The sequence below is a fragment of the Ranitomeya imitator genome, chromosome 2, assembly GCF_032444005.1.
Source record: "Ranitomeya imitator isolate aRanImi1 chromosome 2, aRanImi1.pri, whole genome shotgun sequence".
Classification (NCBI taxonomy): domain Eukaryota; kingdom Metazoa; phylum Chordata; class Amphibia; order Anura; family Dendrobatidae; genus Ranitomeya; species Ranitomeya imitator.
Window position 1 is genome coordinate 156,326,401 of NC_091283.1, and position 13,038 is coordinate 156,339,438.

The 13,038-nt window shown below is 46.6% G+C and overlaps 1 protein-coding gene across 2 annotated transcripts in view; it reads right to left on the minus strand.

The window, feature by feature from the left end:
- Nucleotides 1-13,038, minus strand: part of MED27 (mediator complex subunit 27) — a 201,913-nt gene that overhangs the window by 10,890 nt on the left and 177,985 nt on the right. For both annotated transcript variants that reach the window (XM_069747573.1, XM_069747574.1), the window contains one exon: nucleotides 5,228-5,269. In XM_069747573.1, coding sequence (XP_069603674.1) covers nucleotides 5,228-5,269 — 42 coding nt within the window. The remainder of the gene's footprint in view (nucleotides 1-5,227; nucleotides 5,270-13,038) is intronic.

Here is a 13,038-nt window from a genome sequence, read left to right on the forward strand (position 1 = left end):
GATCTGGAGAGGATAGGCGACAGTAGTCTGCATCGATTGTCCGGAACGGGAGAGGATAGGTGACAGTCTGCATTGACTGTCCGAATCTGGAGAGGAGAGATCATAGGCAACGAAGAACGGAGAGGAGCAATGACAGTAGTCTGCATCGATTGTCCAGATCTGGAGAGGATAGGTGACAGTAGTCTACATCGATTGTCCTAATCTGGAAAGGAGAGATCATAGGCAACGAAGAATGGAGAGGAGAGGTGACAGTAGTCTGCATCGACTGTATGGATCTGGAGAGGATATATCATTGCCATCAGGCAGACATCAGGACTCACTGCAAATTCCCACTTTCCCAAAAATTGACACTTTAAAAAAAAAAAAAAAGTGTAACCCCACATCTGGTGAAACGCAAGCCTGCAGGCAACAGGGCTGTCAATCGTGGAGACTGCCTTTATCCGAGCTAACAGCAGCAAGAGAAACACAGGGAGATCAATGATGAAAGGGGAAAAAAAAGTAGATGTACGTTTGCGTTTCTGGTAAGAAAAAGGAGGGGAAGAGCATCAGATGAAAAATAAAAAATGCCCAAAACAGGAATAAAAGGAGCAGAGAGCGAGTCAGTAACTTGGTTGTGATCACCACATTACTCCGATCGTCATGCTCTGCCTCCAGCAGGGGTCAGTTCTGCCTGGAAGGCTCCTTTAAGACGACGATTGTTAGTTATTTCTGACAACCTGCAATCATAAAAGCTATATCAGTAGTCACCTGTTAAAGAAATGGTTAATCTCCATTCTGAATAAAATAGGAATTACTGAATATTGGTTCTGCAAGAGGTCATATGTTTTTAGTTATCATCTGACTACGGGTAGACAATTTCCCGGACATTCCACATAACAGTGGTAAATATTTCTTAGAAATGTCAAGTACATTGGTTGTTTGTCCCTAGATTAACGATATATGTCGGTTTTTGTCCTTATCCACCCAAAAATCCTGAATGTTCAGCCAAAATCTCAGAACCAGAGCATTCTTATGCAATTTATGTCATATCCCAGGATGTGTTTGACATACTATTGTATAACTCATATTCATGCCAGATTATTGTGTAATGTCTCATTTCCCTTTGATCTTGTGCTATAAACCAACACCCTACCCCCCCCCCCAAATAAACAGAGACTATTTGGACGGATAACGAGCGTGTGTCTCTCTGATTATTGCTTCATCGCTTAGGTACCTAAGACAGACAACACCTGACTGTCCTGTAACCAGATATAGCTTAGGAGAGGCTGGACAGGTTCCCATAGGAGCTGTAATCATGGGCATACTGCGGACCTCTCACATTAGGACTAGGGGGGTTCCAATATTACAGGTCCTTCTGCAGCAGCCGAAGCGTCTCTGCAGGTGCGAGTGCTACGTTCCAGTTATTGACAGCTGCTAATGAACACCGGGCCTGACATGACGACCGTGTGATGCACTGCTCTTCATGTCGGTGGTACGCAGGGTATCGATCGCGCCCGGCAAAGGAGAACTGATAAATCCGATTTGCTTGTAACATTCTGACCCTATTAGTCTCACATTAAGGTTTCTGGGAAGACAGATGGCGGGCGGCTTTGTGAATGACCGTGAAGTTGCGCCCTCTCTCACCTTGAGCCGGATCATCAATAGCCGGATCCATCGGCCTCATGAATGCATTCATGCTCCGGCTCTTTAGCTGCTTGCACGATATTGACGAGAATATATTTTCATACATTAGCTGTATCATCTCGGCTGCACCATTGCAGAACCTTCCACCCCGAGATACCTGCAGGGGGCAGACAGGCTGCTAATGGCCACGAAGATCTGTGGGGGTCTGCGCTAATTATTTACTCTCTGTCCAGCCAGACTTTCTTCAAGGACAAGAAATCTTTGACTAGTGGATAGAAATTTCCATACGGCACGAAGCTGAAGATATAGTCAATGGTTTCATTGCTTTTGGATCCTAGAAGTCCCTTTTTAGGACTAGTGTTGTCAAAGATGGCGGCCTCCGCTGGGTGCAGACATATACTGTACCTTCCAGGAGGTAAATCTTGTTCCGCGGCCTGTATCTTCTCCTTAGTATTGGTCAGCAACCTTTTTTGCGGCTCAGGGCAGTTACTTATTCACAAAGTCTCTCGGCTCCATAGAAATGCAGTGTCTGAGATCACCTTCATTTGTAGATTCTCCTTTTTTTGTTTTGTCACACAAGTCTACTGCACCATTAGCTGGAGACTACCACTATGTCATGGGCTCACCTGGTGAGGTTAACTCGCAACGCCACAGATCTGGATGAACTGCTTGAATCGGAGATGGTGGTGCAGAGAAACAAGATAACCGGATGCACGTAGAATGGCGGAGCAGAGATGGGTCTAGGCACTTTGTAGGAGCAGAGTCGGATTGGCAGACAGGCTCCAAATGTAGCAGAACTGAGTGTGCGGACAGCACCTTGGAAAGCAGAGCTGGATTGGCAGGCTGATATCTTGGAACGCAGAGCTAGGTGTGCTTTCCAGCACTGTAGAGCAGCAGATCTGTTTGCCACACTTAGTACAGTGAAGTTCTATGTGCAAACAGCATTTTGGAACAGGAGAGCCAGACTGACAGGTTCTAAAAGAAGCACTTCTCCCATCAGGGTTTTAATCCTCTTAATATACTACTGTCATCATATTACATAGCACTGTGTTCTTACAATTGCTCAATTTGCCTTTCTACCCAGCTAATTCTTCTCTTTTCAATACTCTATGTAGAAACAGGAAGTCTCTTGTCCCTGCATTTATCATCCCCCTCTTTAAGGCCTGACCCACCTTTGACCACCTCCCCCTGCCAGGCACTCTTGTAGTGACTTATCAGTTATACAGGGAACATTGACCTCCTGTTTCTACATAGTTTAGAAGGATTCAGTTCGTCCGTTTAAAATCATGTGGTGTCATAGACCTAATGGAAAAGGGAAGAATTAATTAAGTAGAAGGGAAAAATGAGCAACTGAAAGTACACAGTGCTGTATAATATGATGATTTCAATATAGAAAGAGGATATTTTGATGGAGTGACTCTTTAATGTAGCAGAGCCGTGTGTGTGTGTCAGAAGGCACACTTCATGCAGTGCCCAGCGAACGTAGCGCTGGTTTGACAGGTGGCTGAGATAGGATGGCCACGCCGGGTAGCAGCGTTGCACTTGCTACCTGACTAACACCACTACGTCAAACCATCGCCCACCTGTAGGCAGCTGTTCCAGGGTAGTTTCCAGCTGTGTACAGATGGAATAGGTGGCACTAGAGAGGCAGCCGCAGCTTCCAGAGATGTAATATTCAGACTTTTCCCCCATAAATCAGCACCATCGGCTCTCCCTAATGAGCCCCAGACTCCTTCCAAATCACATATCATGGTCTGAAAATCAGCGAAACAGTTAACATCCGGAGTGGCGGCAGTAATCAGGCCGGCCCTCCCGACGGGTCATTCATGGGCATTTTTTTGGCTTGTTTTTTGAAGCTCGGCATGCCACAAGCCGCTGTATTTACTAGCTGACATCATCTATTCATCTCCGAGCCGGTTACCTGGAGATTTGTCATAGGAGCGGTCGCACACATCCTATTCTCCAAAGACAATTGGGGAGGTAGAGCGGCTGGACTAGAAAAGTCTAAATGCCACATTAGGAGAAAAAAAACAGCCGACAGTGGACTGAGTCTATCTGTGGTCCACGGGGGACCTATTCACCGTCCATTGCGGCCGTGCCCCCTCGGGGAATCAGACGCTCCTTTTATTGACAGTTTATTGTGGCAGACAATACCAGTGAGATTTAGGCTCAGACGACACAAAGGGAAGGAGTGAAGGCCGGGCTCTGCTCCCCGCCATGAAGTTCATGATCCCCCCAGAGGGTGGGCCGCAAATTAGCATTTAAGTCACTGAAACCATACTGCACTCCTATTCAGGGAAGATACAGATTATTGCAGCTCCTTCTGTGGTCGAGGATGGCGGGGAGGAATTACGCCATCATAGTAATGATCACAATTAATCAGTGAGCCATAGGGAACTGTGTACAGGGTCCTTACAATAGAGCGCTGCTGTAATTGCCATGTGACATGCAGTCAAAGTTTACTTTTTTCCCCGTCAAACTACAAGGGATCGAAAACAGTATTTTCCGTTGACCTCTGGAAACCGAGATTTAAAAATAAATAAAAAATCCCTAGTGACAAAAGGGACAGGTAAGCAGCTCCAGATCATGGACTGTGCGGCCCGGCAGAGAGTTCCCACAGTCCGAGATCGAAAGGAATCCGATCGCCTCAGTGATTACTTCTTGAATCGAGTCGCCTCTTTTTGAACCACCCCCATTCTTGCAGAAAAAAGCCTTCTATGCCCCATATTTAAATAAACACTGCCTCTTTAAGGGGCAGAGCTTAGTAGTCACATGTTTGTAGGGGGCAGACTGTGACATTAGGGGCATCACAGCCACAACTTGCTACAATGTAGCAACCATACTGTGGTCTGGATTATTCTTTTCTTTTTCTATTGCGACTTGAGTATCACCCATCAGGATCCCAAAAAAGCTGAGTAATGAAGGAGCCGTGCAGATGTACAGGTCAGAATAAAATAAAGACATATTGCAAAATGGGGCGATATTTTTCCATTTTAAGGGGGGGGGGGCAGGGATTGAGAGACGCGTGTCATGAGCTCAAAATGTCGTAAACTTCAGACGAAGAATGATTTCATCTTCGGTCCAAGATCTTCCAGACGGCGTCCTGCGGGGCGGGGGAGGGGGTGACGGCAGAGCTTTTACCCCTCTTATGGATGGTGTGTCGGATGGTGGACCGTGCCGCGTCGTGACCCTTCATAAACAGGCGTAATACGGCGGATCCGCTGACACCGCCCTTACTGCAGAGCGGTAGGAGGAATTCAGCGAGTGGTGGTGGTCTCCCATACCCCTGAGGATGCACACGAAGGATCGGGGCTTGTAAAACATCACACTACACCGCAGCAAGTAATAAATGCTGGATTATCAGATGACGGACTAAAGGAATGCCACTGTCAAAAAGGGATAAGAAAAACATGGCCGCTTCTGTCAATTGTTGTCTATGGTACTGCATCTCCATTAAAGTGAATGGGGCTGAGCTGCAATACCAGACACAGACTGGAGACAGGAGAGGCGCTGTTTCTGGGAGGAAATAAAGCAGCCATGTGTTTGTAAACATGTAAATAGCGTGACATACCGTGCAGGATCGGGGCACATTCACTGCTCTTACCTTCTGGAAGACTTGATAGTTGGACTTCGACCATATATCCAGCTGAAAGAGAGAAAGGAGGAAGATGAGGGGTTATGTGTCACACTGCAGTCCTGCACTGTCACAGCAGTGTGTGTCCTCGTGGGCTGCACACTCCCAGTAATCCGGCCTGGGCCAACGCTGGACCCCCAGACCACTGTAAGGTGCAAAGAGGGCATCAGGGATTTACTAAGAGCATTCATTATTAAGACCGTACTGGAGAGCGACATGGATGGGAGTGATCGCTCCATTACTGCCACCGGTGGATGAAGGAACGGCCGTGGAAAGTTCAAGAATGTGTATATGAGGAATGAAGGTATAAAGTGGCCTCAGCGTCCATCATGGAGAAATGCAAGACTGGCCGGGGGTGCAGAGCTCACGGACCCCAGCACGGTGCTGTAACAGGAACACTGGGGCAGTGAATCTTACCCATCAACTGTGAGGGAAATTATTGAGAAGTGGAAGGAACCGCAGTAATGTAGACCCCGTAACATTACAGAGCGAGGGGCCAAGAAAAGTCACCACGGCTCTGCTGACCCCATAACTACAGAACCCAGACCTCCTCTGGTATAACAGCACATGTAAAATATCCCTTGATGGTGTATTGTTTTCCATTATGGGGATGGTAAAAAGTAGTGCCTCTCTGTACATTGTTGCACTGTGTGCATTGTAGACATGGTAAGGTACCAAACTTAGGATTTGTAAGAAAACGTTGTCTTGGTGCCTGATGTGAGGTGCCTATATCCGCCCCAACTAACTTGTCTATAATTGTTGGGACGTACTACGGTCATACCGAATGCATTTTATTGCTACTTTCAGGTTTCGTATTGAGCTAACAAATGTCGTTATTCGATTACCGTACTGTTTGACCTAATATTATGCACCTTTGTATATACCTTAGTTCACTTAGTTTTATTTTTTTTCTGTTTAATACATTGATGAAGGTCGAAATTGACCGAAACGTCTACTGTATGTACTCGACTTTCTTAAATCTTCACTGCAATCACGTTCGTGTGTGCCAATTTTATCTTTAATATTGTACGGCTTGGGCACCTACTTGAGCACCACAAATATAGTAGTGCCTACGTTCTTGCTTCTGATGGAAAAACATGACCTCTGCCCCATCCAACACCTATAACGAAATTTGTGAGTCCGGCCTCTGTCCCCAACATCAAATGCTCTTCGGTATGAAAGGGAAAAAATGCCCACAGATGACTCCAAAATCTTGGAGAAAACCTTCCCAGAAGAGCGGGAGCTGTTATATACAGAGGGGATGACTCCACATTAATGTCTATATAGAGGAGAGAAAAGCTCCTGGAGGTGGATGAGGGGGGCACATACTTTTCCCCATGAAGTATATATGCAGCAGTGTAGACAGCATCAGATATGAGTAGTGTAGAATATATTATATACACACACAGGCATGTAAAGGTTTGGGCAGGCACCCAATTGTGAACAGTTCAGCAAGTTGAAACGATCTCTAAAAGGACTTAAGTTATAGAAGACATATTTCCTTTCTATTGTAGGCAAAAAAAAATATATATATATATAAATATATATATTATCTTTTACATTTTAAAAATTACAAAAAGGAAAATGGGCCCATGCTAAAGTGTGGGCACCCTGCATGGTTACTACCTAAAGACACAAAAGAGAATAGTGAAACCAAAAACACTCAGTTTGAAAAAATGTTGCAGTAATCCGCAAGTGCTAGTAAAAGATGTAAAAAACAGGGTATTTGGTTGATACGTTTTTTGCAAAAAATGTATACTAAGCTGCTCTACCAATCTTCACGGTTAGGACTGCTCTGATAAGGGTATACCGTGAAGATTGGTAGAGCAGCTTAGTATACATTTTTTGCAAAAAACGTATCAACCAAATACCCTGTTTTTTACATCTTTTACTAGCACTTGCGGATTACTGCAACATTTTTTCAAACTGAGTGTTTTTGGTTTCACTATTCTCTTTTGTGTCTTCAGGTTTCTTGGTGGTGTGTGAACATGATCATACAGACTTGTTCACTGTGCAAGTAGCCCATGTGTTCCTGTTTCCATAATTGTTCTCTTGTGTCTACAAGACTGGGGAGTTCCACCACTCCTCTTGGGCTATCTGCACAAAAGCTGTTCTACCCTGTATGCACACATGGATTTTTCCTCTCTGAACCCTGTTCACACAGGTTATATACAGATGATCAGGTTTTTAAATACATCAGATAGGGATTGCATACATTAGTTAGGACTGCTCTGATAAGGGTATACCGTGAAGATTGGTAGAGCAGCTTAGTATACATTTTTTGCAAAAAACGTATCAACCAAATACCCTGTTTTTTACATCTTTTACTAGCACTTGCGGATTACTGCAACATTTTTTCAAACTGAGTGTTTTTGGTTTCACTATTCTCTTTTGTGTCTTCAGGTTTCTTGGTGGTGTGTGAACATGATCATACAGACTTGTTCACTGTGCAAGTAGCCCCTGTGTTCCTGTTTCCATAATTGTTCTCTTGTGTCTACAAGACTGGGGAGTTCCACCACTCCTCTTGGGCTATCTGCACAAAAGCTGTTCTACCCTGTATGCACACATGGATTTTTCCTCTCTGAACCCTGTTCACACAGGTTATATACAGATGATCAGGTTTTTAAATACATCAGATAGGGATTGCATACATTAGTTAGGACTGCTCTGATAAAGGTATACCGTGAAGATTGGTAGAGCAGCTTAGTATACATTTTTTGCAAAAAACGTATCAACCAAATACCCTGTTTTTTACATCTTTTACTAGCACTTGCGGATTACTGCAACATTTTTTCAAACTGAGTGTTTTTGGTTTCACTATTCTCTTTTGTGTCTTCAGGTTTCTTGGTGGTGTGTGAACATGATCATACAGACTTGTTCACTTTGCAAGTAGCCCATGTGTTCCTGTTTCCATAATTGTTCTCTTGTGTCTACAAGACTGGGGAGTTCCACCACTACTCTTGGGCTATCTGCACAAAAGCTGTTCTACCCTGTATGCACACATGGATTTTTCCTCTCTGAACCCTGTTCACACAGGTTATATACAGATGATCAGGTTTTTAAATACATCAGATAGGGATTGCATACATTAGTTAGGACTGCTCTGATAAGGGTATACCGTGAAGATTGGTAGAGCAGCTTAGTATACATTTTTTGCAAAAAACGTATCAACCAAATACCCTGTTTTTTACATCTTTTACTAGCACTTGCGGATTACTGCAACATTTTTTCAAACTGAGTGTTTTTGGTTTCACTATTCTCTTTTGTGTCTTGAGGTTTCTTGGTGGTGTGTGAACATGATCATACAGACTTGTTCACTGTGCAAGTAGCCCATGTGTTCCTGTTTCCAAGGTTACTACCTAGTAGCACCCGCTTTTGCAAGTATCACAGCTTGTAGACGCTTTTTGCAGTCAGACAAGAGTCTTTGAATTCTTATTTGAGGGATATTCATCCATTCTTCCTTGGTAAATTCTTCCCAGTTCTGCGAAATTCCTGGGTCATCTTGCATACACGGCTATTTTGGGGTCTAGTTACAGGTTTTCATAGATGTTCAGATCAGGGAACTGTAAGGGCCATTGTAAAACCTTCAACGTCTGCCTTTTTAGGCTGTCTATTGTGGATTTTGATGTGTGTTTCGGATTAGTGATGAGGGAACATGCTCAGATAACATCTTATCCGAGCATCTGGGTGTGCTCGTATATTTTGTTCAAGTCTCTGCGGCTGCATGATTTGTGGCTGCATTTTATTGCATGAAATAAGTATTTGATTACCGACCAACCAGCAAGAATTCAGGCTCTCACAGACCTGTTAGTTTTTCATTAAGAAGCCTCTTACTCTGCACCCATTACCTGTATTAATTGCACTTGTTTGAACTCTTTACCTGTATAAGGGTATGTGCACACGTTGCGGATTCCATTGCAGATTTTTCCACGCAGATAAATCTCCTGCGTTTTACCTGTGGATTTTGTGCAGATTTCGCCTGCATTTTTACACCTGTGGATTCCTATAAAGGAATAGGTGTAAAACGCTGCAGAATCCAAAGAATTGACATACTGCGGAAAATAAACCACTGTGTTTCCGAGCTGAAATTACCGCAGCATGGGCACAGTGGATTTGGGTTTACATGGTACTGTACAACGCATGGAAAAGTGCTGCGGTTCCGCAGGGCCGGATCCGCAACGTGTGCACATACCCTAAAAGACCCGTGTCCACACAACGTTTTACTATTGATGCTGCCTATGCGGCATCAATAGTAAAAAGATCTAATGTTAAAAATAATTAAAAAAAATTAAAAAAAATCATTATATACTCACCTTCCGTGGGCCCCCGGATCCAGAACAGGCCTTTCCCACTCCACGCGATGCCCCGGTGACGGCTCCATGCATTGCGGTCTCGCGACATGATGACGTAGTGGTCTCGCGAGACCGGTACGTCATCATCTCGCGAGACCACAATGCACTCTTGGGACTGGAGCGTCGCGAGGAGCATCGGTAAACGCCTCGGCTGGATCCGGGGGCTCCGGAAGGTGAGTATAACTATTTTTTATTTTAATTCTTTTTTTTTTTTTTAACAGTGATATGATGCCCACATTGCTATATACTACGTGGGCTGTGTTAGATACTGTGTGGGCTGTGTTATATACTACATCTCTGTGCTATATTCTACGTGGCTGTGCTATATTCTACGTGGCTGTGCTATATTCTACGTGGCTGTGCTATATATTACGTGGCTGGGCAATATACTACATCGCTGTGCTCTATACTACGTGGCTGTGCAATATACTACGTGGCTGTGCAATATACTACGTGGCTGGGCAATATACTACGTGGCTGGGCAATATACTACGTGGCTGGGCAATATACTACGTGGCTGGGCAATATACTACGTGGCTGGGCAATATACTACGTGGCTGGGCAATATACTACGTGGCTGGGCAATATACTACGTGGCTGGGCAATATAGTACGTGACTGGGCAATATACTACGTGGCTGTGCTATATACTACGTGGCTGTGCTATATACTACGTGGCTGGGCAATATACTACGTGGCTGGGCAATATACTACGTGGCTGGGCAATATACTACGTGGCTGGGCAATATACTACGTGGCTGTGCTATATACTACGTGGCTGTGCTATATACTACGTGGCTGTGCTATATACTACGTGGCTGTGCTATATACTACGTGGATGTAAACTACATACATATTCTAGAATACTCTATGCACTAGAATCGGGCCAACATCTAGTAAATATTATAAACAGTATAAATAGATAAAACTGCTTTATTCCGCCATAGTACAACGTCTCCACCGTTCCATCCATCAAGTATGATAAAGACCTTAACAGGTGGAAACGTTGTACTATGGCGAACTAAAGCCGTTTTATTTTTTTTCACCTGGACTGGACGCTGTTCCCATCTTTCCTGATTACTACCTGACCAGTGACAGTGCCATGGCTGATGGAGTCACATTCCGGTTCGTCTTTTCTTCTCTATTTACACCATAAACGTTTTCCATTACCGCCCCATACATAACCTCACTCGCCCGGGCCCTTCGCACCCCGCGTTCCCATCCATCGACGGCTCAGATGCCATTTTCTGAAGGTCGCTAGGATGATTTCAAAGATGATAAACGAATCGTAAACCTTCCTCGCATCTCATATCAAACAGGGACGGTGCCAGCCTCTATTATAGAAATCAGACTGTGCCCCCTCCCTGCCTGAGCGGACCCCCAGCCCCTCCCAGACAAGTTCTCCGCTTGGCTTTGAAGTGGTAGGGAAGCAGGGATCAGAAATTACCCCAGAGACGGCTCTGGTGATCTTTGAAGCTCAGCTTTGATAGCTTTGTGCTTTTCACTTGCCGAGGTTCGGATGATGTGAGCGGCCGCTGACGTGGGGTAATTAATGAAACCGTTGTCTGAACGGACGCCGCTGCTCAACAAGAGGACTCCGTGCAGGCGCTTAAGCTCCCTAACTGCTACATAGATGGGGTATAGGCACTACAGAGCACAAGATGGATGGCGGGGCCTCGGGGAGCCTTACAGAACTGCTCAAAGCAGAGGCAACACACCAGGCCTGGGGGCTGCTGCTGCCACCTGACAGGACACCATGTGACGGCTCTGATCTGGGGGCTGCTGCTGCCACCTGACAGGACACCATGTGACGGCTCTGATCTGGGGGCTGCTGCTGCCACCTGACAGGACACCATGTGACGGCACCGATATGGGGGCTGCTGCCACCTGACAGGACACCATGTGACGGCTCTGATATGGGGCTGCTGCTGCCACCTGACAGGACACCATGTGACGGCTCTGATCTGGGGGCTGCTGCTGCCACCTGACAGGACACCATGTGACAGCTCTGATCTGGGGGCTGCTGCTGCCACCTGACAGCACACCATGTGATGGCACTGATCTGGGGGCTGCTGCTGCCACCTGACAGGACACCATGTGACGGCTCTGAGGATTGCTGCTGCCACCTGACATGACACCATGTGACGGCACTGATATGGGGGCTGCTGCTGCTACCTGACAGGACACCATGTGACGGCACTGATCTGGGGGCTGCTGCTGCCACCTGACAGGACACTATGTGACGGCTCTGATCTGGGGGCTGCTGCTGCCACCTGACAGGACACTATGTGGGGCACTGATATGAGGCTGCTGCCACCTAACATAACACCATGTGGTTGCACTGATCTGGGGGTTGCTGCTGCCACCTGACATGACACCATGTGACGGCACTGATCTGGGGGTTGCTGCTGCCAACTGACATGACACCATGTGACAGCAGTGATCTGGGGACTGCTGCTGCCACCTGACATGACACCATATGACGGCACTGATCTGGGGACTGCTGCTGCCACCTGACAGGACACCATGTAACGGCACTGATATGGGGTTGCTGCTGCCACCTGACATAACACTATGTGGGGGCACTGATATGGGGTTGCTGCTGCCACCTAACATGACACCATGTGGTTGCACTGATCTGGGGGTTGCTGCTGCCACCTGACATGACAACATGTGACGGCACTGATCTGGGGGTTGCTGCTGCCACCTGACATGACACCATGTGGTTGCACTGATCTGGGGGTTGCTGCTGCCACCTGACATGACACCATGTGACGGCTCTGATCTGGGGGTTGCTGCTGCCACCTGACATGACACCATGTGACGGCACTGATCTGGGGACTGCTGCTGCCACCTGACAGGACACCATATGACGGCACTGATATGGGGTTGCTGCTGCCACCTGACATGACACCATGTGACGGCACTGATATGGGGTTGCTGCTGCCATCTGACATAACACTATGTGACGGCACTGATATGGGGTTGCTGCTGCCATCTGACATAACACTATGTGGGGGCACTCATCTGGGGGTTGCTGTTGCCTCCTGACATGACACTATGTGGGGGCACTGATATGGGGTTGCTGCTGCCACCTGACATGACAATATGATGGCACTGATATGGGGCTGCTGCTGCCACCTGACATGACACTATGTGGCGGCACTGATCTGGGGGTTGCTGCTGCCACCTGACATGACACCATGTGGCGGCACTGGTATGGGGTTGCTGCTGCCACCTGACATGACACTATGTGGCGGCACTGATCTGGGGGTTGCTGCTGCCACCTGACATGACACCATGTGGCGGCACTGATGTGGGGCTGCTGCTGCCACCTGACATGACACCATGTGGCGGCACTGATGTGGGGCTGCTGCTGCCACCTGACATGACACCATGTGGCGGCACTGATGTGGGGCTGCTGCTGCCA